Source organism: Gopherus evgoodei, chromosome 9, assembly GCF_007399415.2.
Source record: "Gopherus evgoodei ecotype Sinaloan lineage chromosome 9, rGopEvg1_v1.p, whole genome shotgun sequence".
In the NCBI taxonomy this organism is placed as follows: Eukaryota; Metazoa; Chordata; order Testudines; family Testudinidae; genus Gopherus; species Gopherus evgoodei.
This window is the reverse complement of record NC_044330.1, coordinates 33,838,067-33,860,458: the sequence shown is the minus strand read 5'-3', so window position 1 is coordinate 33,860,458 and position 22,392 is coordinate 33,838,067. Positions and strand designations below refer to the sequence as shown.

At 41.2% G+C, this 22,392-nt stretch overlaps 1 protein-coding gene across 2 annotated transcripts in view; it reads left to right on the top strand.

The window, feature by feature from the left end:
* The window catches only part of RASA2 (RAS p21 protein activator 2), a 104,351-nt gene that overhangs the window by 6,935 nt on the left and 75,024 nt on the right, over positions 1-22,392 (top strand). For both annotated transcript variants that reach the window (XM_030576133.1, XM_030576134.1), the window contains exons 2-4: positions 11,637-11,754; positions 17,017-17,120; positions 19,302-19,396. In XM_030576133.1, the coding sequence (XP_030431993.1) occupies positions 11,637-11,754; positions 17,017-17,120; positions 19,302-19,396 (317 nt within the window). The remainder of the gene's footprint in view (positions 1-11,636; positions 11,755-17,016; positions 17,121-19,301; positions 19,397-22,392) is intronic.

The following is a 22,392-nucleotide window of genomic DNA, read 5'->3' as shown; positions in this document are numbered from 1 at the left end:
TGCATAGCATTGGGTGGGCAAACTACGGCCTATGGGCCAGATCTGGCCCCTCAGGGCTTTGAATATGGCCCGTGGGATAGCCCCCCGTGGCGCCATGAGCCCCATGCCACTCTGGCACCATTTCCATGTGGCCCCCGGGCAGGGGGAGCAGAGGGCTCTGTGTGTTGCCCTTGGCTCCAGGCACCACCCCCCGTAGCTCACATTGGCCGCGAATGGGGAACCGCAGCCAGTGGGAGCTTTGGGGGAGGTACCTGGAGGCTCGGCAAGGGCAGAGCACGTGGAGCCCTCCGGCCCCCCACCCCCAGCGCTTCCTGGAGTGGCGCGGTGCCTGGGACAGGGCAGGCATGCAGGGAGCCTGCCCTGGCCCCGGTGCAAGCTGCTGCTACCCCAGAGCCCGAACCCCTCCTGCACCTGCCCTAAGTCCTTTGCCTGCACCCCTCCTGTACCCCAACCCCCTGCTCTGAGCTCCCTGCTGCACCCCTGTGCAGCCCAACCCCCTTCCCTGAGCCCCCTCATACATCCTGCACCCCTCCTCTGCCCCAATCCTTTGCCCATAGCCCCTTCAAGCACACTGCACCCTCTCCCACACCCCATACTTCCTCCCACACCCCAATCCCCTGCCCCAGCCCCATATACAATTTCCCCACCAGATGTGGTCCTCGGCTCAAAAAGTTTGCCCACTCCTGCAGTAGACCACTAAGAGTTTCTTTTGGATTAGGATGAAGGAAGACATCATCCAGTGCTGTCAGAATGGTGAAACTTGCAACCTGAAAAATCAAGTTGGCAGTTTTGATAGAGCTTGCTTTCATCCTATTGATAACAATGGTCTATTGAAATTGGTAGCATTAGATCATTTAAAATTGGAATATGACAGGAATGGAGTTGTGTATGTGCTTATCATGACTGAAATTTGTGGTGGCTGTTCCTGTGAAGGATTTGTCTGCTCGGAGTATAGCCCAGGCCTTCTGAGTCTATTTTTCAAGCCCTTATGGCACACAACAGAAATGTGGACAGTCAGGGAGCTGGGTTTGAGTCCCAGTTGTCAAAGAAACATTGTACACTTTATTAGAAAGGCAAGATGGGTGAGGTAATACCTTCTTTTGGGCCAGCTTCTGTTGGTGAGAGAGGATGTAAGTACACAGCAGCAAGACACGTGTGGCTGGCCTAGGTCAGCCAACTCAGCTTCATGGGGGTTGGGATGCAGGACTGTTTTATTGCTGTGTAGACTTCTGGGCTCAGGCCGCAGCTGCAGCTGGCTCCCCCAGGCCTCCTCCCCCAGGTAGCGGTTGGAGCAACCCCCAGGCTTACCCTGCAGCTGCTGCTGCCCTCCCCCACCCCATCCTACTCATAGCACCTCCCCTCTAAGATTCAGTTGGGTATTTATGGCATAAGTCATGGACCATGATTTTGTTTCTTGCCCATGACCTGTCAATGACTTACTAAAAATACCTGTGATTAAGTTGTAGCCTTAGTAATAACCTATAAATCCAGTGTCCCTGTTCCGTCCATGGTTTTTGGTGTTTAGCAGGGTAATGAATATAAGCTCTTGGGCTCAACTTTTGAAAGTGTTGTGCAGGATTCCTGTGAGGAAAACTGGTAGATCAGATATAGAGTGATTTGCTTTGTGAAAAGTGTTCACCCACAGGTGATAAGATGTTTTTGTCTTTTATCATTTTCCTGTTTGAGCTTGTATAAGAGTGTAGTGATTGTTTGTTTGGTTTCTCTCACATAATTATTTCTGGATTTAGTACACTGGATGAGGTATACCACATGTTGTGATAGGCATGTGTAGATCTCATGGATTTTGGAAGGGGAGGCGGGGACTTGATCATCGTAGCAGTGGAAATATGTTTGCAGGTTTTGTATTTGTTCAGGCAGGGTCTGGTGCCCCTTTGAGTTGGTGTGTGGTGGTCTGTGGGAAGCTTGCTTTTGATGATGAACTTGGAAAGGTTAGGCTCTCTTTTTTTAAAGCTGGAAGAGGGGCTTCAGGAATAGGTCCCCATCAAGTATGGGTTTTAGTTGTTTGATGCCCAGTGTGGGCTCTAGTGTGAGGTGGTAGGTGACATTTAGGGGTGTGTGTTCAAGGTTTTATTTCTGAATTGAAGCAAGTTCTTTTGGGGTATTTGGGTGGCCTGTTCTGTGACATGATCTACTGTTGTAGTGGAATGTCATTGTTTGGTCAATGCAGTTTTAAATGTGTTAAGGTGTATATCTTGGACTTTCTCCAGAGAGCATATTCTGTGGTATCTGCGGCCTTGTCTACACTTTACAGAGCTGCAACTGTCTTGCTCAGGACTGTGAAAAAACACCCTCCCTGAGTGCTGCAAGTTTCATTGCTGTAAAGTGGATGCATAGACAGTGCACCAGCGCTGGGAGCAATTCCCCTCATGGGGATGGATTTTTTTTTATTTTATTTTATTTTATTTTTTTACAGTGCTGGAAGAGCTCTCTCCCAGTGCCGTGCTGCGTCTGCACAGCCATGTTAAAGCTCTGTTACGGCAGCACTTTAATTTTGCTGGTGAAGACATACCCTGAGTATCTGGCTGTAAATTGGGGTGGTTATTGGATCTGTAAAGGTAGGTGCGGTGAGCCATGAGTTTCTTGTATATGGTTGTCTGTGACGTTTGATTGTTGAAGTTGATTTTGGTGTCCAGGAAGTTGATGTGAAGATGGGAGAATTCCAGAGAGAGTTTAATGGATTAGTGGTGCTTGTTGAAGTTGTGGTGGAATCTATGATTGAGTTTAGGCAGTCTGTCCAGAGGAGGATTAAAATACCATCTATCTGTCTCAAGTATATAATTGGTTTTGTAGTGCATTTTGTCCAGAAATTCTTCAAGGTGGCCTATGAAGAGGTTGATGTATTGGGTAGCTGTCCTAGTTCCTATGGCTGTTTCCATGGTTTGGAAAAAATGTGTGTTTGTTGAATGTCAGATTGTTGTGGGTGAGGATGAAATGGATGAGTTTGGCAGTATGTTTGGGGTGGATATCTGAGGGTTGTACAGTGTCTTGTAAATATCTGAGGCAGGAAACTAGGCCATCATTGTGAGGGATGTTGGTGTATAGGGAAGTAACATCCATGGTGGTGAGGACAGTGTTCTGAGGGAGGCTGTTAATATTGCAGAGTTGGTGGAGGAAGTCAGTTGTGTCCTAGAGGAAGCTGGCCCTTTGTGTGGTGGGTGGTAGGATACGTTATGGCAGTCATAAAATGAAAACCACATATCTGCAGACAGATGTGTGAAAAAATTAATCTGATTATAATTGGGGCACAAAGCATATGACTGGTGAAGTTGACCACTGGGATGCTGACAGAGGGAATACAGTTTGAGTGCCCAGGGTTAGAACTATCATTTGCAGGTGGACCTGCTAGAAAGAAATGCCGTCATTGCAGTGTCCAAGCAAAGGAGCATCATAAGCTGAAGAGAGGTGAAGGTGGGACAGCTGGGATGAAGCTGGATTTTGCAGCCCTGGACAGGAGGAGTTGATTCCCTCTTGGGGTGACAGTTTGTTGCTGAAAAACTTTTTATTGTGATGATAATTTACAGTTTATTTTCTTAAGCAAGTATTATTACTACTATGCTGTTTATATTATTAAAGGGGGTGGGGGACCAGAAATTTAGCAGGAACAATAATATACATTATAAGGTTATCTCCATTGTGTTGGCTCATATCTGCCTCTCTTCACAGTAGCCGTAGCCTGGCTGAGGCCTGAGTCACTGCATTACCTCAGATGAGACTACATTTCAGTAGTGGATGTAGTTTGTTCCTGTATGGCTAGTTCAGAGCTTTGGATTCTTTGGAATGAAAGGTGTTATGTTTAAATATTAATTCATTTAAATGTCTTTAATTCAAGCTGCCATGTTTAGAGGAAGCATAGTGCATTGCATGTATGAACGCTACCCGCAATACTTTCTGCTGAGTGAAACTGATGGTAATTTTATAATTCTAGTCTGTTTTACTCATTAGTAGTCATTCCTTATCTTCCTCTGCTTGATCCATTGTAAATGCATGTCACTTTATAAAAGAAGTCCATCATTCTGCTTGGCTAAGATGGCTCATTAGATGCCGAGTACAGACTTGTTGGTTGTTTTGCTGCAATACCTACTTTTAACAGGTTAAGGAACTAGTAGATGAAAGCATGTGCTGTCTCATGGATGTTGCAGTTTGGCTATATAATCCACCATCTGTATCCTGTATCTGATTTATTTTCCCTTTGTATTCTCCTTTTAAGCAGCCTCTGGGTATGTCTGCAGCTGGCCCATGGTTCGGGCTTGAGCTGTAGGCCTGTAAAACTGTGGTATAGATGTTCATGACCTGCAGGTTTATATCCCCCCAGCCCAAGTCAGCTGACATAGGCTAGCTGCAGGTGTTTAACTGCAGTGTAGACATACCCTATGTGTCTGGTGAGGGTAGCTTGCTTGCTTAGTGTTTTCTGTGGTCAAAGCTTAGAGTCATACTGGTAACAGTGCCACTGTATAGCAGTATGTATGGGAACTTCTTTTCACTTTTGCCCAATTCTGTGTGGCTTGGAATCAGATAACACCAGTACTTATTGTAACTTCACACCATTGTGCCTGTGTACTATTGCACCGAACACCGTAGCAGGAAACGAATTCACAAAGATGTTCACAAACCACAGTAATGTTAAATATGGTAACACTGTGCAAAGCAGTGCGTATTAGTGAACAGGAAATAATATAGAGAGCTAGTATTTTGGGGCTCTTGTTTTCATGTGCTATGTTGTAGGGAGCAATGTTGTTGTTTGTGCACAGAGTTGCCATCTGACTGGAGGCACAGCCACTTCTTTGTTAACCCGCATAGCTGTTGTTCCTCTCTTCTCTGAACGGCTGTCACATTTCAATTGCCACAGAACCTTTGGACTGTAACATTCCACTTGATTCCCGTAGGGGCCAGTGATGGCTGAACCTGGTTTTGCTCCAAACAAAAAGAGCACGTAAACATGGTTGTAGCTTTTTCTATCACTTCATGCTGACTCAATAGACATTGCAGGTTTCAGAGTAACACAGAGAGAATCCCATAAGATTTGTGTTGGTGTCTGGGTGGCAAATGAAGGGTGTGCTGTTGTGAGGGGCTATGTGTGTTTGTGGTGCTTTTGAAGAACTATGGCATTTGGGCCATATAATCCACCATCTGTGGAGTGTCCCTCTGGCAACCAGTGAAATTGTTGCATGCAAATTAGCTGGAGAGTAAGGGTGTTGATGGGTTGTGTAACTTCTATGGTCAAGGACTCTTGGCATGGCATAAATGCATACCTTACTGTAGCTGTATACTTTGAGTGTAATCATAAAGTCAAAGTCGCTGAAAAATTGGATGGAATCAGACCATGAAATCTAGTGATGATTCAGCCTGGTGATAGTCTGAACAAAAAAAAAGCTCTCAGCCAACAGCTTTGTAGCTGTTTCCATTGCTTCATACTGACTGCATATACAGTGGTGGTGTAGCTGTGTGGGTCTCAGGCTATTGGAGAGACAAGATGGGCAAAGTAATATATTTTACTAGAGCAACTTCAGAACAACTCTTGGTAAGAGAAACTTTTGAGTTTACACAAAAAAGTTGGTCCGTAAAAGATATTACCTCATCCATCTTGTCTCACTAACTGTACAGACGTTTTAGGCTTCAGAGTGACAGTGCGATAATTCTGGAAATTTATAGATAATGGGGGCTAGTAACGACTGTTATTTCTGATACTTTGTTACAGTGCTAATACTACTAACTCTTGCAATGTGACACTAGTATGGGGACTTTGAATTATATTTAAATGTAAAAATAGTTGTTTGATCAGTGTTCCAAGCTTTCTCTTAATTTTATTTAATCAGTTTTTATATAAAAGTACATTATGAAGTGGGACAGCTTTAGGTACTGTGTAGGAGCAAAACCTAATATTGCTTTTATCAAAAAATGTGAGCCCATTATAGCATACATAATTAGTCTCAATTTCTTTATTATATTCTGTATTTTCCCTGAACTGCAAATTTGAGTGGTTATCAGGGTGAATAAAAATGAGAAATAAAAAATTATTTTTAGGAAAATGTTTATTTCAGTCAAGTTAATTAAAAAAAAATAAACCAATTAAAGTTAAAAGTGGCAAAGAGTTCTGTGGCACCTTATAGACTAACAAATGTATTGGAGCATGAGCTTTTGTGGGCGAATACATTCATGCATCCAACGAAGTGGGTATTCACCCACGAAAGCTCATGCTTCAATATGTTTGTTAATCTATAAGGTGCCACAGAACTCTTTGCCACTTTTACAGATCCAGACTAACACAGCTGCCCCTCTGACAATTAAAGTTAGGCTGTCATAATTTCAAATATATTTTAAGGTCTAAATGTACTAAATCTATTAAAATACTTTAAATAAAAAAATTCAACCTCTGCATGTCTATTTCTGAAGTTTTAAGGAAAAAGCCACTCAACTGCTGCAGATAGCTGGAGTCAGAGTGTTAAAATGTTAAACGAGATTTTGGCAGCAGTAACCTCTGCATGTGCAGAATTTTCTTCATTTCAGTTTGTTCAGCTAGTTCATTCAAAGTCGAGAAACTTATTGGGAATTGGAAAAAGCAGGAAAACTTGTTTTCCTCTTCCAATCTATGAATAAAAGTTAGGTGTGAGAGGATGAGATCTACTAGTTTTAAAATGTTGAAGGACATGGTGACTAGACATTATTAATTCAATAAACCAAAATATTCTCTGTCATTTAGTTTAAATAAATACATTAATCTTAAATATAAAACATGTCTTGATAAACTTTCTTCTGTATCTAGCATATTTTCAGGTAATTGTATTTGATCATTTTAAAATGCTGTTTTTGTGCATTTTAATTGAAGTCCAGTTTCCATCCAAATGTAATCTGACACACCCCTGGAATAAAAAATAAAGATCCACTAGGTAAATGTGATTTTGCCATTTTCCAACATAATAAAAAAATGTAAAAAAACCCCATAGGTATATTTGGGCGTAAGTTTGTAATTATTTAAGTGTATGTATGTGTGATAAGCTTCAAATCAACGCATTTTAGTGGTTTCCAACCAATAATAATTAACCTTTCTTTTAGAAAATAATTAAAAAGTACAAATCCAAAATAAGATAAAAATTGAGGCTTTAAATTGAGGTTACTACTTGCTGTTTTAAATTTCTATTAAAATTAGTGATTTAAATCGACCCACCTTGGTGGCAGTGAAGCAAGTTTCTATTCCTGAGAATTATAAAATTGCACCTTATTTTGAAAAGCAATGAAAGGCAGGTTTGGACACAATTTTATTTTTATATTTGTGTGAAATATATCACTAAAAACTTTAATCTAAATTCACCAGAAAAGCAGTATTACACACATTGTTTGTCCTCAATAGTTAATTTCAGGCACCAGACCAACCTGACTGAAATTGACAAATCAAAACAACCAAAATAAATAAAACGTTACTACACCATGCATTTTATTTTTCACTAGTTGGATCATTGTATTTTTCACAAATTTGAATGATAAATTTAGCAATCTGGCTGTAAATTTGGATGTGACATTTTTACTATTACATTTCAGTATGGAAACACTTCAGCTCAGCATATCTCAAGCTTTTGAAAGCTTTCCTTCAGAAAAACAACTGTATCCCCACCCCGTAGAAACCTTATTATATGGTCTTAAAAGCCTACTATCAATGTTATTTTGCACATCTCACGTCTTCTGATCCCCTCCATCCCCAAAAGCTAATTCTTTGATCCTTAAAAAATGCTGGTGCAGATCTTCATAATACACTTTTTCTCTCCTTACCTATTTTACTGCTCAAAATATGTAACTGTAAATTTTTGAAGTACTATCACAGCCATCCTAAGTTGTATGCATTGAATGAATGAAGATCTCTGCATTGGTTGTGCTTCCTTCACATTTTGAAGTTTGGGGTGGGTGGGTGTGTCTATTTTTAGGGTGTCTTTTTTGCAAATGTAACAACTAGAGGCTCTTTAAAGAAAACTGAGCCTTTTATGATTTTTTTTTTATTCTTTGAGTTTTATGTCATTTTGTTACTCACAAGTGGAGTTGTGCAAGTCATCCCAATGAGTATAAAACCTGTGTACTGCATTGTGTATCCAGATTAGAAATGTTAACTTAAAAAAAACAACAAAACCACACTCCCTACTGCTCCTCCTCCCCCCCGCACCCTGACCTACTGTAAAATCAGGGTGCTTTCGTTACTATGAGTAGCTATACAAAACTGCAGAGAGAGAAGAAAATCATACGTCTTAAAAACCATTAAAATTATTTAAAATAGATTTTCCAACATATCTTGATTGTTATTCCTTCATGAGTATATGCATACATGTACACATACCTCACAGGCATAGATAGACATCACTGCCATAAATGGAGTGGTTGCACTAGCTATGTGATGAATCACATGTATTGTGCCTTTGTTTGCCCTGTGCCTATTTATCTGCCTCTGGCATAGCTACATCTAATGCTCTAAAACTCTACGCAATTTCAAAATGTTCGTGTACTTTAAAAAAAGAAAAAAGTTAAGTGCCAATAATACTATAATATAGATCTATAATTTTTTAAATATGTATATTACATTTTGGGTAAAATGTGGCATATTGAGACTGGTTTTTATATAAAGCTTTTATTGGTGCTTAAGATGATCTGCATAACTTTCTCTAACTGGTCTACTCATACATGTATGTTTATTGGAAACTGCATAAAATGTATATCCCATCTCAATAAAGGCACTGTAGGGATTACTAGTTTCAATTTCATAGGAGAATCTTTCTTCCCCTCAAACAGTTGTAAAAAGTTAGTTTTGATGCTGTATATCAAGTGACATTCTGTCCCTAATGCTGCTTTCTAGGGTTTTCCACATCAGTTGACTGTAACCTTGTGTTCAGTATTACTTTTGGGGGTTTTATTAAATCTTATAACTCTTTAACAATTCTCTTTATGGTGGTTTAGGTTAAGGGGCATGTCTGCTTTTTTTTTTTTTTTTTTTTTTTTTTGAATGTCATTGACATTCCTGACGACAGCTACAGAACACATGCATTGCTGGGAAAGCAAGTACCATCACTGCTGTATCTGAATCCTGACATGGATAAATCACTTTCTGTTCCTAGTTAGTGATCACTGCAGGACAGCCAGTTGCAGTCTTTCAGGGTGCAGACGTTATGTCCGCTTGCAGCTGGGCTAAGACAAGCAATAACCCTTACAAAATCTTTCAACCCTCCATGTATAGGTAAGCGCTTTTACTTGCATGGACTTCATCACAATAATGACTGTATCTCAAGGATTTTTAAAATACGTAGAAATTACAATATCTGTCTTCCTTCAAGTCTGTAGGAAAAATAATCTGATTAGTTTATAGGGTTTGGGGGCATGTGTGGGTGTGCAGAACTTTATTGTGATGGGGGGAGGGACAACTGTTGGAGAGTTGGGGGGTGAAAACATCTCCAGTTTCAGTGCCAAGAGGGAGACAAGGCAACCAGCAACAAATTGACCAGGATGGAACCAAGTCAGTTAGCCATAAGGAGAACTGGCAGAAATCAAAGTCTTTTATGACCTCTCCACTTCACTGAAATTGCTCTCATTGAAATCTTGAATGACCTTTTCCCCAGGCCAAATCCTTGAGCCTCTATTGAATTCTTCAACCTTTTGACCCCATTGACCCCTTACTACTACTGAAAATCCTGTCCTTGATTGTCTTTCGAGGCTACTTGCTCTCTTGCTTATTTTTCTGTTGCCCTTTTTCAGAAGGCTGTTGGGGGAAGAGAAAAACCAATACTAGGAAAATAAACTATTGTTTCTTACTGAGACTACATTGATACTGTTAAGTAAAAACTGTTCACGATTGCATACCAAATGGCGCTTCAGTGATTAAAATCTTCTATAATGAACCAACTTAAACCAGACTGTTTATTTTAAAAAACAAAAATACTGTCAACATTTCAGTCAAATCGTGTATTTGTCTTATGACTTCCAGCCAAATCATAACTAAAATGAGACTTCTGTAGGGAAAGTGCAGATGTTGCAGGAAGTGGTGTTATTGAATCAGTGTGTTAATGAATCAGTGTTATTTTTTTCTGAGTCAGTAGTGAACCATTTCTTTAGTATAGTGTGCTTTTCTGTTGGTTTCCTTCTTCTGGATAAAATACAGCATAGAAGTCCTGTCTACTTGTGATTAATTATCTTTGGCAATTTTTGCAGCAGTAGGGAATGGTTAATTGATTTCTATACATATATCCCATGAGCTTTGATTGTGTATGGTATATTAAGGTTTTTTGTTGTTTTTTTTAAAATAAAACTGCCTTACTGTGTGCTGCTGAACAGTTGCCTTGTGCCATCCACAGGTAACTCTGTTACAGTAGTAGGTGAAGTAATTCATGTGTGTGTATAATATCTTGTGCTCATTTTGGATGAAAAGTGCTATATAAGTTTGTAAATAGCTGGATATTAATTGCATTAAAAATACTTGTCTAATGGTGTGACAGGGTTTCTGGGGTGAAACCTGGACTATGAGACTACAGAGGTCTCTGTCCCACCAACTTGTGATATCCCTCTCACTCTGATGCTGTGTCAGGCCTCAAACCTCTTGCGGGTACTGCACTTACGCAGACATCCATAGACAGGGACACACCCAACTGAGTTACGCTCAGCCACTCTTGAACCAACAACAGAGAAGCTTGCAGCCAACATCCCCCTAGCTCCCCAACTTTGCATCCCAGAACTGTACTGTCTTGCACTGGTCAGAAGCCTGGCCAGTGCAAGTTCATTACCCAGTCTGCCCCTCCCTTGATGTGGAGAGGACATGCCATTAGCTCTTGTAAACTGAGCTGAGATTTTCCGAGCACTTCAACCGAAACACACTGTTTTAAGTTAAATATAAAACAGATTTATTAACTACAGAGAAATAAAGTGATTATAAGGAGCAGGCACAGAAATCAGAGTTGGTTATTTAAGAAACAAGAATAAATTCTCATCCTGACAGATGATACAAAAAGGTCACAGATCCTCAAAACACCAGCTGGTATTGCCTTCCAGCATGGGACCACCATCCCCCAGTTCAGTCTTTTTCCTTCAGATGTGTTTCCAGGTGTTGTGTTGTGGAGGGAGTGAGGCCCAGTGATGATGTCACTTCTCCTCTCTCTTTTTATAGTTTCTTCCAGCTTGCTGGAAAGACCTTTTTGCTGTGACATGGGGGTCAGTCAATTCCTCTTTAATCAAGCAGTCTCCTTTGTCTGAGTGTTTTCTCTCTCTCAGAAGTCTCCATTGTACACAGTTCCTGGAATAGTGGATTCCTTCCTTGATGGGTATTGATGAACTGAGCCATTAACCACTGTCTGGCTATTCCATTGTTGTACCTGAAAGGCTGGTTGTGGGTGTTCCCAACCTCACAACATATTCAGTAACACATACATAGCAAAACTTTATAACTTCACATACAATCCACCAGGATATTAATGTTCAACAGATCAAGATTTAAAAAAAACAATTCATACAAAACATAATTATGATAGTGGTGAATATGGAGGGTCTAGGATGCTGCTCTGGGGTAGAGTGTTACAAATGGTAAGTCTAAGATTTTAGTGGCTGGTAACCTTTATTTTTTTTTCTCTGTTTAAAATTACTTCATTGCTTATTAACAGGTGAAGCCAAAAATTTAGTGCCATACTCTGGACCCAACAAAATGAGAGATTGTTTCTGTACCATAAACTTGGACCAAGAAGAAGTTTTTCGTACACAGGTGGTTGAAAAGTCTTTAAGGTACATCTACATTTTTAGACTTAAGTTTCTGTGAAATAACTTCAGCGTTGTACAAGATGGATAAATTGTCTAGTGGTTTTTTTTTTTAAACTATAGTTCTTATGTGCCCTCTCTTCTCTCCATAATACAAAATATTTGCCTAGCTCTGTTCTTCATTTTTCTTGTTTGCTGAATAGTATCTCATCTACTGTGTGTGTGGTGTATTGTGTTTTTTAATGGGAGCTGAGGACTGTGATCTGGACAAAACTGTCTGACTTGTAAATCTTGAGAGTAACTATAATGAAAACGACTGGTTCAAAAGCACTACACATGTAGTATTTAAAATAAAGAAATACCTACTATATTCTGAAAATCCTTGCACAACCAACTTCTTTTCATCAACTGAACATTTTTCTTCAGGATATTTTTCAAGAGAAAGAGGCTGCACTTCTTCATTAGTCTCTTCTGCAATTTACTATTTCTGCCTTCTATATTCATTATTCAGCCTTCAAAGTAGAATTCTAACAATAGTGTCTGAATCCTGCAGAACCTGTTTCTAGAGTACAAGAGTTCAAATTTTCCCCCCTCAGTCTTCAGTTTTTTTGTGATATCTCCTTATTTGATATCAATATAACTCTTGAAAATCTTGTTTCTTGGATGTGTAACTTATACTAACATAGTATAGCTAGACCAGCCACTTTACCGACCAAAGTTACATTGATATAAAGCTGCTGTGGTTAGTATTTCACTTGTGTGCATGCATACATGACTTTTTACATCAGCACTCTGCATACTCACCAGTAGTGTTTGTTTTGATGCACAGTGTACTGCACTATGAGTTGATATGCTAGTGTACAACTTGCCACCATGCAGCACCTTCTTTTGGCAATGCATGGTGGGGCAGAAACAAATCATGCAGGGGTGACGAGGACTGTGGGGTCAAGTTCCCATCATGCACTTTCTCCACCCCATAATACCATCTCTATCCCATAATTTTCATGTGTATTTTGAAAATCGCACAAACCTGCAAAGGACTTGTCACTGGCTGCCATTTCTCACAGAAGCATGGAGCTTGCACAGCTCTGCATTCTTGTCCTGAGTATTGCAAGCATAGAACACATGATCGTCCGGTATTTGGAGAGCTGCAAGAAGAGCCACGGGGAACATGACAATTTCCTGGAGGTCAGATTGCTGTGGGACAAAGTGAGGACAAATTCATGATTGTTGATGACATTCATGGAGCACCTGTGAACAGTGGAGCACTGCTTCTGGGCCCGAGACACAAAGACTGACTGGTAGGTTTACATCTTAATGCAGGCTTGGGATGACAAGCAGTGTTCTTGACTGCTAGGACTGACTGACCTGCAGTGGAGTCTCAAGTAGGTCCTGGTTCACGGCATGGCTGGGTTTTCCCCTCCCCTAGTCGCATGTCCCACTGCCTCTTCATCTTTGCTGTTCACATCAGGGTCCTGTGACTCAGGCTTCTTGGAGGTATTCACAACCACATGCAGGCTTTCTGCCAATATGGCATGTAGTTCTTTGTAAAAATGGCAGGTCTGCAGCTTGGCACTTGATCAACTGTTGGCTTTACTGGCCTTCTGGAATGCTGCAACAGTTCCTTTTGCTTTCATGTGGTGGTGCCATAATGATCCCTGTCATATTCCTTCTGCTGCATCTCTTGTGCAGTTTGCTCATAGATTTCTGCAGATATCTGTTTGTTCTGTAGTTGTTGCATAGCCTCTTCTGGCCCAGGAGATCCAATATCTTCTGTCTACCCCAACCTGCAGTGCATCTGGAGTGTGTAGCTGCCATGGTCAGCCGGGCAGTTGTGCACAACAATGGAGAATTTACTAGGTGTGCTCGCCAAAATGGATAATTAAGAAAAGGCGCTTCAAAAATTTGCAGAGCTTTAAAGGGAGGAAGCACCTTTGGGTCTCTGTGACCCCTGGGCAGTCAAGGTCACAATTGGGACCAGAGCAGTCAGTGTGAGGCATTGTGGGACAACTGCCGGAGGAATGTTAGGCACTGTGTTACCTCTGTCAATCCTACGTTTGCGCTTCATCGACCTCAATATATCGACCATGGCTCAACACTGCTCAGAGGTGGGGTTATTTTGTCAGCTTAATGGAGAGCTTACATTGATAGGAGACACGTGTCTACACTTAAATGCACAACTAGGTCAACCTAAGGCAGCTTACGTTGACCTAATTTTATAGAGTAGACCAGACCAGACCTAGGTAACGTTCTCCTAGTTGCTATATACACTGGAAATAAGCTTCTGAAATCTTGTCACCAATGTTGAAACATAGTGAATGTGCACATTTCTATTTGTTTAGATATACACATATGATAACGGCTTATAACCATTCTTTTTATAAGTCTCTTATAACTGTAAGAGTTCAGCTCTATTGGTCGTGTCAAAACCTTTACAGATTCAGTGCACTTGAAAACAAAGCTTTTCCGTGTTAACTTTTTATAAGAACTTTTATATGGTGGTATCTGAACCTTGTAAGTATCTCTAAGGAGAGGATTCTCCTTTTTAACCTCTTAATATAACTACATTAATGAGACCCATTAGTTCCATAGTACAGTTGTGCTGGAGCACTCTGCTCACTGCTGGATGACACCTCCTCCTGGTCATTCTGGGGATTAATGTTGCACAGCCTCTCGGTCCGCAGCCCCTCTCTTGGTCCATGAGTTACTACTGCCTCTTCATGTTCACCCTACAGCCAGGTCACTGGGCATTTTCCCCTTCTGGGAAACCAAAGTATGTCTTCTCATCCCAGGCAGTCTTTCCCTTCACTGCCTCATAGTGCCACTTCCTCAGTAGCTGGCAGGGGAACCTGGCCCTGCTCTCTCTTCCAGCTCTTCTAGACCTTACTGCCAACATTTGTTCCCTTCTAGACCTTACTGCCTTTCCCTGAGCCCTTTCCTTACCATCTGGCACCCTTCCCGTCTCTGGGTTTGCCAACCTTACTACTTCCTCCCAGGGAGCAACTGCAGGCTACTTACTTGTCTTGGTAGCCCCAAACACTCCTCCCTTCTCCCAGGGAGTCACTGCAGTCCCACTCTATCACTCAATGGCTTTATAGTAGCCCTGCCTGTTCCTGCACAGGTGAGCTTCTTCTAATTAGAGATTTCCTCTCAGACTTAATTTTCCCAGCTTGCAGCCCAATAGGTAAATTGGCCCATCTGAACACTCTACCACAGTATCCATAAAATTCATTTAAAAGTGTGTGTGTGTGTACTGAAATTCATAATGGTACTGAAACCAAATTACTCTTAACTAGATTAATAGCAATGGGCACTTACAATGTTATACATCAATAAGATTTAATATAATTTTCTTTTTTTTTTTCTTGAGAAAGAACTTAGGATCTTGGGTACCCACTGAGTATTTCTCCAACACACAACTTTTATTCATAAAATGAAAAAACGTCACTAATGAGTTAAGATGGTTACTGTTTCAGTGGCATCTAACATTGGTTTTTGGTGTCTATTTGTAGTCTGTACAAATCTATGAAATGCCATAAAACAAGCTATGTTCTAGCAGCAAATGAGCCAAAGTGGGATGTACATTGTTAGACTATTGGTGCATGCTGCAAAGCTTGAAGCAAAAAGTCTACGTCTTGAAGCTTGCCCCAATAATCTATTAATGCACACCCTATTGCTATGCTAATTTAGAATACCAAATTAAATCAGAAAAAGGGAAACTTGCCATTCTGTGTTTTACTAGTACTAGTATTTATTAATTGACCTAACTCCTCTTCCCAATTCTCAGCATAGATCGGGGTGGGCAAACTTTGTGGTTTTGTTCTGTTGTCTGTCTGTCTGTCTGTCTCTGTCTGTTTGTCTGTCTGTCTGGCCTGAAGGCCGCATCGAGTTTCAGAAATTTGTATGGAGGGCTGCTTGAGGAGGCTATGCCCCGCCTGGGCTATGTCCAGCTCTCTGCCCCCCCACCTTCTCGCCCCTGACGGCCCCTTTGGACCCCTGCCCCATCCGTCCAGCTGCTCCCTGTCCCCGGGCCACCCCTGGATCCCCCACCCCTAACTGCCCCCCTTCTGGGACTGGTGGCTGGCAGTGCAGCTGCACCATGATATGCAGCTGTGCTACCTGGTTGAAACCAGTCACGCACGCTGCAGCACAGAACATCAGCTCAGACTGGGCTCTGCAGCTGCGCTGCCCCAGGAGCTCGCAGCCCAGAGCATTACGCTTGTGGCACAGTGAGTTGAGGTTGTGGGGAAGGGGGAACAGCAGGGGAAGGACCAGGGGCTAGCCTCCCGGGCCAAGAGCTCAGGGCTGGATGTGGCCCACAGGCCATAGTTTGCCCACCTCTGGCATAGATGATAGTAAATATTGTTAATTTTACAAACAGTACTTCAATATCTTTTACTGATTATTTTCAAATGATGATGATTAAACCTAAATGATAGTTTTCAAAGAAAATAGATTACATGATACTACTTTATTTGGTTGATACATCATTAAATAATATGTCTCACAGGTACTTGTCCAAATTGAGGTCCTACTGTAGTAGTAAAAACTAATATAAATTATTTGGTGGAAATGTCCTCTGGTTAAATATCTCTGGAAAGAAGTTGACACTAGATTTAAGGTGATTTTTGCAACCTTCAAAAATCAGTTAAGAACTACATATTAGGATATTTACCTGTGAATTTGGGCTTCTCAGTACATGGGGTTCATGGTTTCTGAGAGTTGGAAAAGTAAATCGGTTCACAGAACAGTGACATTATGATCTAGCAGACAACGAAAGGATCCCTTTCTGCCACAGGGATCAGCTACACAAGTTTTAAGAAATCTGGGTTCTATTTTTTTAGAAATAAGTCTTCTAATGTACAGGCTTTCAACATATGTATTTCGTATCTTTCCAGAAAAGAAAGAACCTAAATAATTCCTCTGAAATTTCAGTGCTTGACTTAATTTATTTTAATCACTTAAAACAAAGCCATTTATAAATTTAACAGTTGAATCTTTGTTCTCATAGACCTGAACATCTGTCTCAGTAGTTACTAGTATAATATATCACTAGAATATTGTGGCCACAGAAACAAATGAGTAAACAAAACGTAAAAACTCTGGAGTGCCTCACAGTTATTTGGTGAACTGGGATAGGGAACTGGAAAGGAGAGAGTTCCCTTCATAACGCGAACATTTTGAAAAACTGGATTCTTGAACTTCTATTCTGTCATCTTCTATACATTCTACAACAAAATATTTTGCTATTTACAGTTACTTTTCCCACTCTTTTTCCCCCCCTCCCAGTCCTTTCTTTGGTGAAGAGTTTTACTTCGAGATTCCAAGAACATTCCAGTGTTTGTCCTTCTATATTTATGATAAGAGCGTTTTACAAAGAGACCTGCGTATAGGTAAGAACTAGTATATTCTGAAAATAACCTTTATTGTTGAAATTGTGTAAAATATGTCTATAGTCTAAAGCAGGGGTGGGCAAACAATGGCCTGCTGGCCAGATCCGGTCCCCCAGCCATTTTAATCTGGTCCTCAAGCACCCACTGGGGAGCAGGATCTGGGGCTTGCCCCTCTCAGGCGGGGGAGCAGGGTCAGAGACTGCTCCACATGGCTCCTGAAAGCAGCAGCATGGCCACTCTCCGGCTCCTACACATACGGGCAGCCAGGAGGCTCTGCTCTACATGGTGTCCCCACCCCAAGCTCCGGGAACCACAGCCAATGGGAGCTTCAGGAGCAGTGCCTGCAGACAAGGCAGTGTAGAGCTGCCTGCTGGAGAAGGGACATGCCACTGCTTCTGAGAGCCACTTGAGGTAAGTGCTGCCCAGAGACTGCACTCCTGAGCCTCCCCCATGTCCTAAGCTCCTCCCCCATCCTGATCGCCCTCCTGCCTTCCAACCCCTCGATCCCAGGCCAGAGCACCCTCCTGCACCCCAGACTCCTCATAGAATCATAGAATATCAGGGTTGGAAGGAACCTCAGGAGGTCATCTAGTCCAACCCCCTGCTCAAAGCAGGACCAGTTCTTGGTGTGTGTGCGGGGGAGATACCTGGGTTTAGTAGGCCAGTGCTCAAACCACTGAGCTGAGTTCATTCCTTAAGGGGGCCATTTAGGGATTTGGGGCAAAAAAACCCTCATCCCTAGCCCCACCCCAGAGCCCACACCCCCAGCCAGAGCCTGTACCCCTTCCCGCACCCCAACCACTTGTTCCCAGCCTGGAGCACCCTCCTACACCCCAAACTCCTCAGCCCCGTCTCAGCCCTGATCCCTGTCTTGCCCTCCGAACTCCTCGGTCCCAGCCTTGAGCCCCCCTCCCACCCCCAGAACTCCTCATTTCTGGCCCTACCCCAGAGCTCACACCTCCAGCCAGAGCCCTCACCCCCTCCTGCACCCCAGCCCCAATTTTGTGAGCATTCATGGCCTGCCATGCAATTTCTATTCCCAGATGTGGCCCTTGGGCCAAATAGTCTGCCCTCCCATGGTCTAAAGGTGCAGTGTATGAGGTGGGGTTTTTTTTTGTTTGTTTTTGTTTTGTGTTGTTTTGTACAGACCATTTTAGCTCAGCACACAGTTTAAAATAAAATACTGTACTCTTCTATATTGGGTACAGGAGTCTGCTTAATTTAGTCCTGTTTTAACTTGGCCCTTTTTGAGGGTGATAGAACAACTTTATATAATTACTCACCAGATTCAGTGCATTTCAGAAAAAATATGTAATTTGCCCTTTGGTTTCTACAGCTCCATGCCAACAAAATATTTGGATCATTGCTTGTATTTGGAGATATGTAGTGGAAGTACTGTTTTGGTTTTTTTAATTTTGCTGAAGACTTCCTAACACCTTTTAGTTTTGTCATGAAATGGCTAAAAGGTACATATGCTGCAAAATGTTTTACATGAGTAGGCTGCTTACCTGATAAAATGAAAGGAAATGAACTGTTTTCACTATATAATTGCCCTTTTGCCACTGCTTTTGTGAAAACTCTTTGGATAAATAGTTCCTTTAAAAACTCTAGTTAAGTGTTCAATGGAAATAGTTATTTCCCATTACTTGAACTGAGGAAGGAAATACTTTGTGCCAGTGTGCCAGATAATTTGATATAATGACTTTTCAAATAGCAATCAGTGCAAAAGCTATTTACCTTTTAATTTTCTATTTTTTTAAACATTCTTCAATGCCTTTATTGTTCTCTTAAACATTAATTTTGTTTAGCATTTAAAGGGACATTAACTTGTTTTCAAGCAGAAGTTTAATTTTACCTAGTGCTGTTACTTGTTGCATCCAAGGTACTGAGTAGAATTAAAGAGAGATTTCTTCCTCCAGTTTGATTACTGTTTGTTTGTATAGTCCTTTTTCACTGCTTTCATTACATGAGTAGTTTCCCTTATTTGTTTGGGTCTTTTGTACAGCATCAAAGGAGAACAAAGAATTTTAAAAATTATAGTACATTCGCCACTTTGTGTTTGCAATGTTAAACAACTTGAATTTTTTAAAGATTAGATTGAAGTTGTCTCGTATTAAAAGCAATATCTAATGCTTCCATGGGAAAGTCAGTTTCTTACATTATCGCACTCTCTTTCTGTAGGAAAGGTAGCAATCAAAAAAGAGGACTTATGCAAATATACCAGCAAAGAGACATGGTTTTTGCTTCAGCCTGTTGATTCTAATTCAGAGGTCCAGGTAACTATTAATGTTAAAATTTAAAGAAAAAATGTTACATATATGGTAAAAGTTCTAGTTGCAGTAAGATAAATGTTTTTAGGAATTACAGAAAACTTAGCCAGATGGATGGGGAGCACCTGGGTAATTTCTGTAACTTGAAGTGCCTGCTTCATTTCTAACAGTAATATCCATGAGTTTCTAAAATGGATATGTTGTACTGTTTCTCATGACAGCTTTTCAAGAAGTAGCATGACTGAGAGAGCAGTCTTGGTAGGAAAATTATAGTAACTGTGTGTAGATGTACTAGAAAGTGTATTTCTTTACAAATATATATTGATTTAAAACATTGTGCAAAAGGCACAGAGAAGAGAGGTGAAGAATTGGGAAACATATAAACTTGTTTTGTTTCTTCCATTTAAGCATCTTGGTAGTATAGCACAGTGTTTGGTACAGGAACTCCTCACTTAACGTAGTTACGTTCCTGAAAAATGCGACTTTAAGCAAAACAATGTTAAGTGAATCCACTTTCCCCTAAGAAATAATGTAAGCCGGGGGTTCCTGGGAAATTTTTTTCACCAGACAAGACTATATTATATACACACGTGCACTATAAGTTTTAAACAAACAATTTAATACTGGTACATGATTATGATGATTGTGAAGCCTGGTTGAGGTGGAGGAGTCGGAGGGTGGTGCCTTCCTGCTAAATGAATTAGCAATTGACTGAGCCCTCAAGGGTTAACTCTTGCAACACTCTACAAGGCAGCAGGAAAGGAGGGAGGCAGACAGACACACCCTGTGTGTGAGAGGAGAAAAAATGCGTATTTCCCCTTTAAGTAGCTGTCCCCGGGCTTAAGTACACTGCCTTGTTAATTAAATCCTCTTACTGAGACCTGCAGCTACTGCCTAGAAGCTCCGTCTGTCAGTGGTGTGTCCCCCACCCGCTCTATGGAAGATAGGGTAAGCAGGGTGCAGGAGCAGGGGGGAGCAGCAGACACCCTGACATTACCCCCCAATTCCCCCCCCCATACAGCAAGCAGGAGTTTCGGGGAGCAGCTCCAAGGCAGAGGGCAGGAGCAGCACATGGCAGTGGGGGAGGGATAACTGCTGCACAGGGAACTTAGAGGAGTGGGGAGCTGAGGAGGGGGCTGCCGGTCGACCCTGGTTCCAACCACCCACCAGCTAGCTGCAACGGGCTGCTCTTCCTCCAAGCAGTGGACAAAACAGGGAGCTGCCAAATGAGGTTAGAAAGGAGCATTTCAAAACTTAAAACTAGCATGTTCCTTAATTGATCAGCAGCTTAACATCGAAACAAGGTTAACCAGGACGACTAAGTGAGGAGTTGCTGTATATGTAATTTCGAATGGTGTTTGAAGGACCTCAGGGTTGGAGTATTTTGAGGTGTCCTTTCTGTGGAGTGTGTGTGTTTTTGTTTTTGTTAAATACCTGACATTGAGCACATTCCAAAAACAATTTTTCTCTTCTTGAGCCTATGAGTTAAGTTCTGCTGGCAACATTGTCTTATCAGCACCTAGAGATGAATTCTACTGTAAGCAGGGAAATTGCATTAGTCCTTCTTTCAATCTGATGGAGAAAATTCAACAGGATTCTCTTGAGAACCGCCTTGAGAAGGTTGCTGCTGTGATACCACAGCAGCAACCTTCTCAAGGAACCACAGCAGCAGCAATGTTCTAAAGGAGGTTCTCAAGAGCCTCCTGTTGAATTTTCTCCATCAGATTGAAACGAGGACTAATGCAATTTCCCTGTTTACAGTAGAATTCAACTTTATGTAAAAATCTTAAACTTAGTAGGGTTTTCTCAAACTTACACAAGGGCAGGACCCACAACCCTTCAGTTAATCTGGTCTGGAGCATTAAACTTTCTGTAAAAGGGAGGATCTATGGGTGAGATTTTAAAATAGGGTAGACATGTTAATGCCCAGAATTATCCACTTGTGCATTGTAATCTTATGCATGTAGAATTACATTACCTGGGCATGCAGGTAGGCACAGAGTTGTGTGCCCAAACTTGTTGGAAAATCTGTCTTTGTGCAAAGAAATGTCTGAATTAATATCGTATACTATTAGAACAAATCAAAACATTGCTTAATTTAGTGTCTCATTCTCCCTCCTTCTCCCCCCCCCCCCGTACCATGTGAGTTCTAATCAACCATAACTTTCTCCCAGAAAGCCATTCAGAATGCATAAATATCATTCCTTCTTTGGTTTAAGTGGGTATCACACTTGGTTCTTATTTGCAAAGAAAGCATTGAACAGTAGCTTGCTTTTAGCTGTATATTCTACATGTATTAGGCAAATATGAAGCTGTTCATAAACAACTTTAGTGTATAGTGTTCTAGATACAGAAAACTAGCAGACTTTGCTCTCTCAAATAACAATGCAGGAAATGTTCATTTCTTCCAAAAGCGACTTGTAAATGCTGCTATTTCTCTACCATCCACTCTTCAGACTATGCACTTAGCCATCTGTTCTCTGCTATTTTCCACCTCGCTCCCATCCCTAATTCTGCGTGCAGCTGAATGACATGGCACTGAAGTAGCATATGTTCCTTTTGGTGTATTCAGGATACACTTTTTTGCTCTTGGACTTTTTTTTTTCTTTTATCTTTATTTAATGAAGTTGTTCTTACCATATGCCTGATGAATGACCTAAATTTCATACAGAGGCAAAATTTTGGCCATCACTAATGTAACGTTAACACCTATTTAGGAAATGTCAGCAATAGAGATTCTAATTCTAATTAACTATGGAGATGTTCTGGCATACAATTTGCGAATGCAGAAAAACTAGATGTAGTCATGAAGTACTTTAATTTTTTTCTTACTAGCAAGCTTATCTTGATTTCTTTTGCACTATACTACCAGCCAGTGCATTTTACCATTTCTGTGGGGAGTGCATTGTTTGCCTCATGGTTTTTAGATAAGTGAAAATAACTATGCAAAACATCACAGTATTTCAGCAAATTTGGACAATTTCTAGAACAGCTCAAAAATA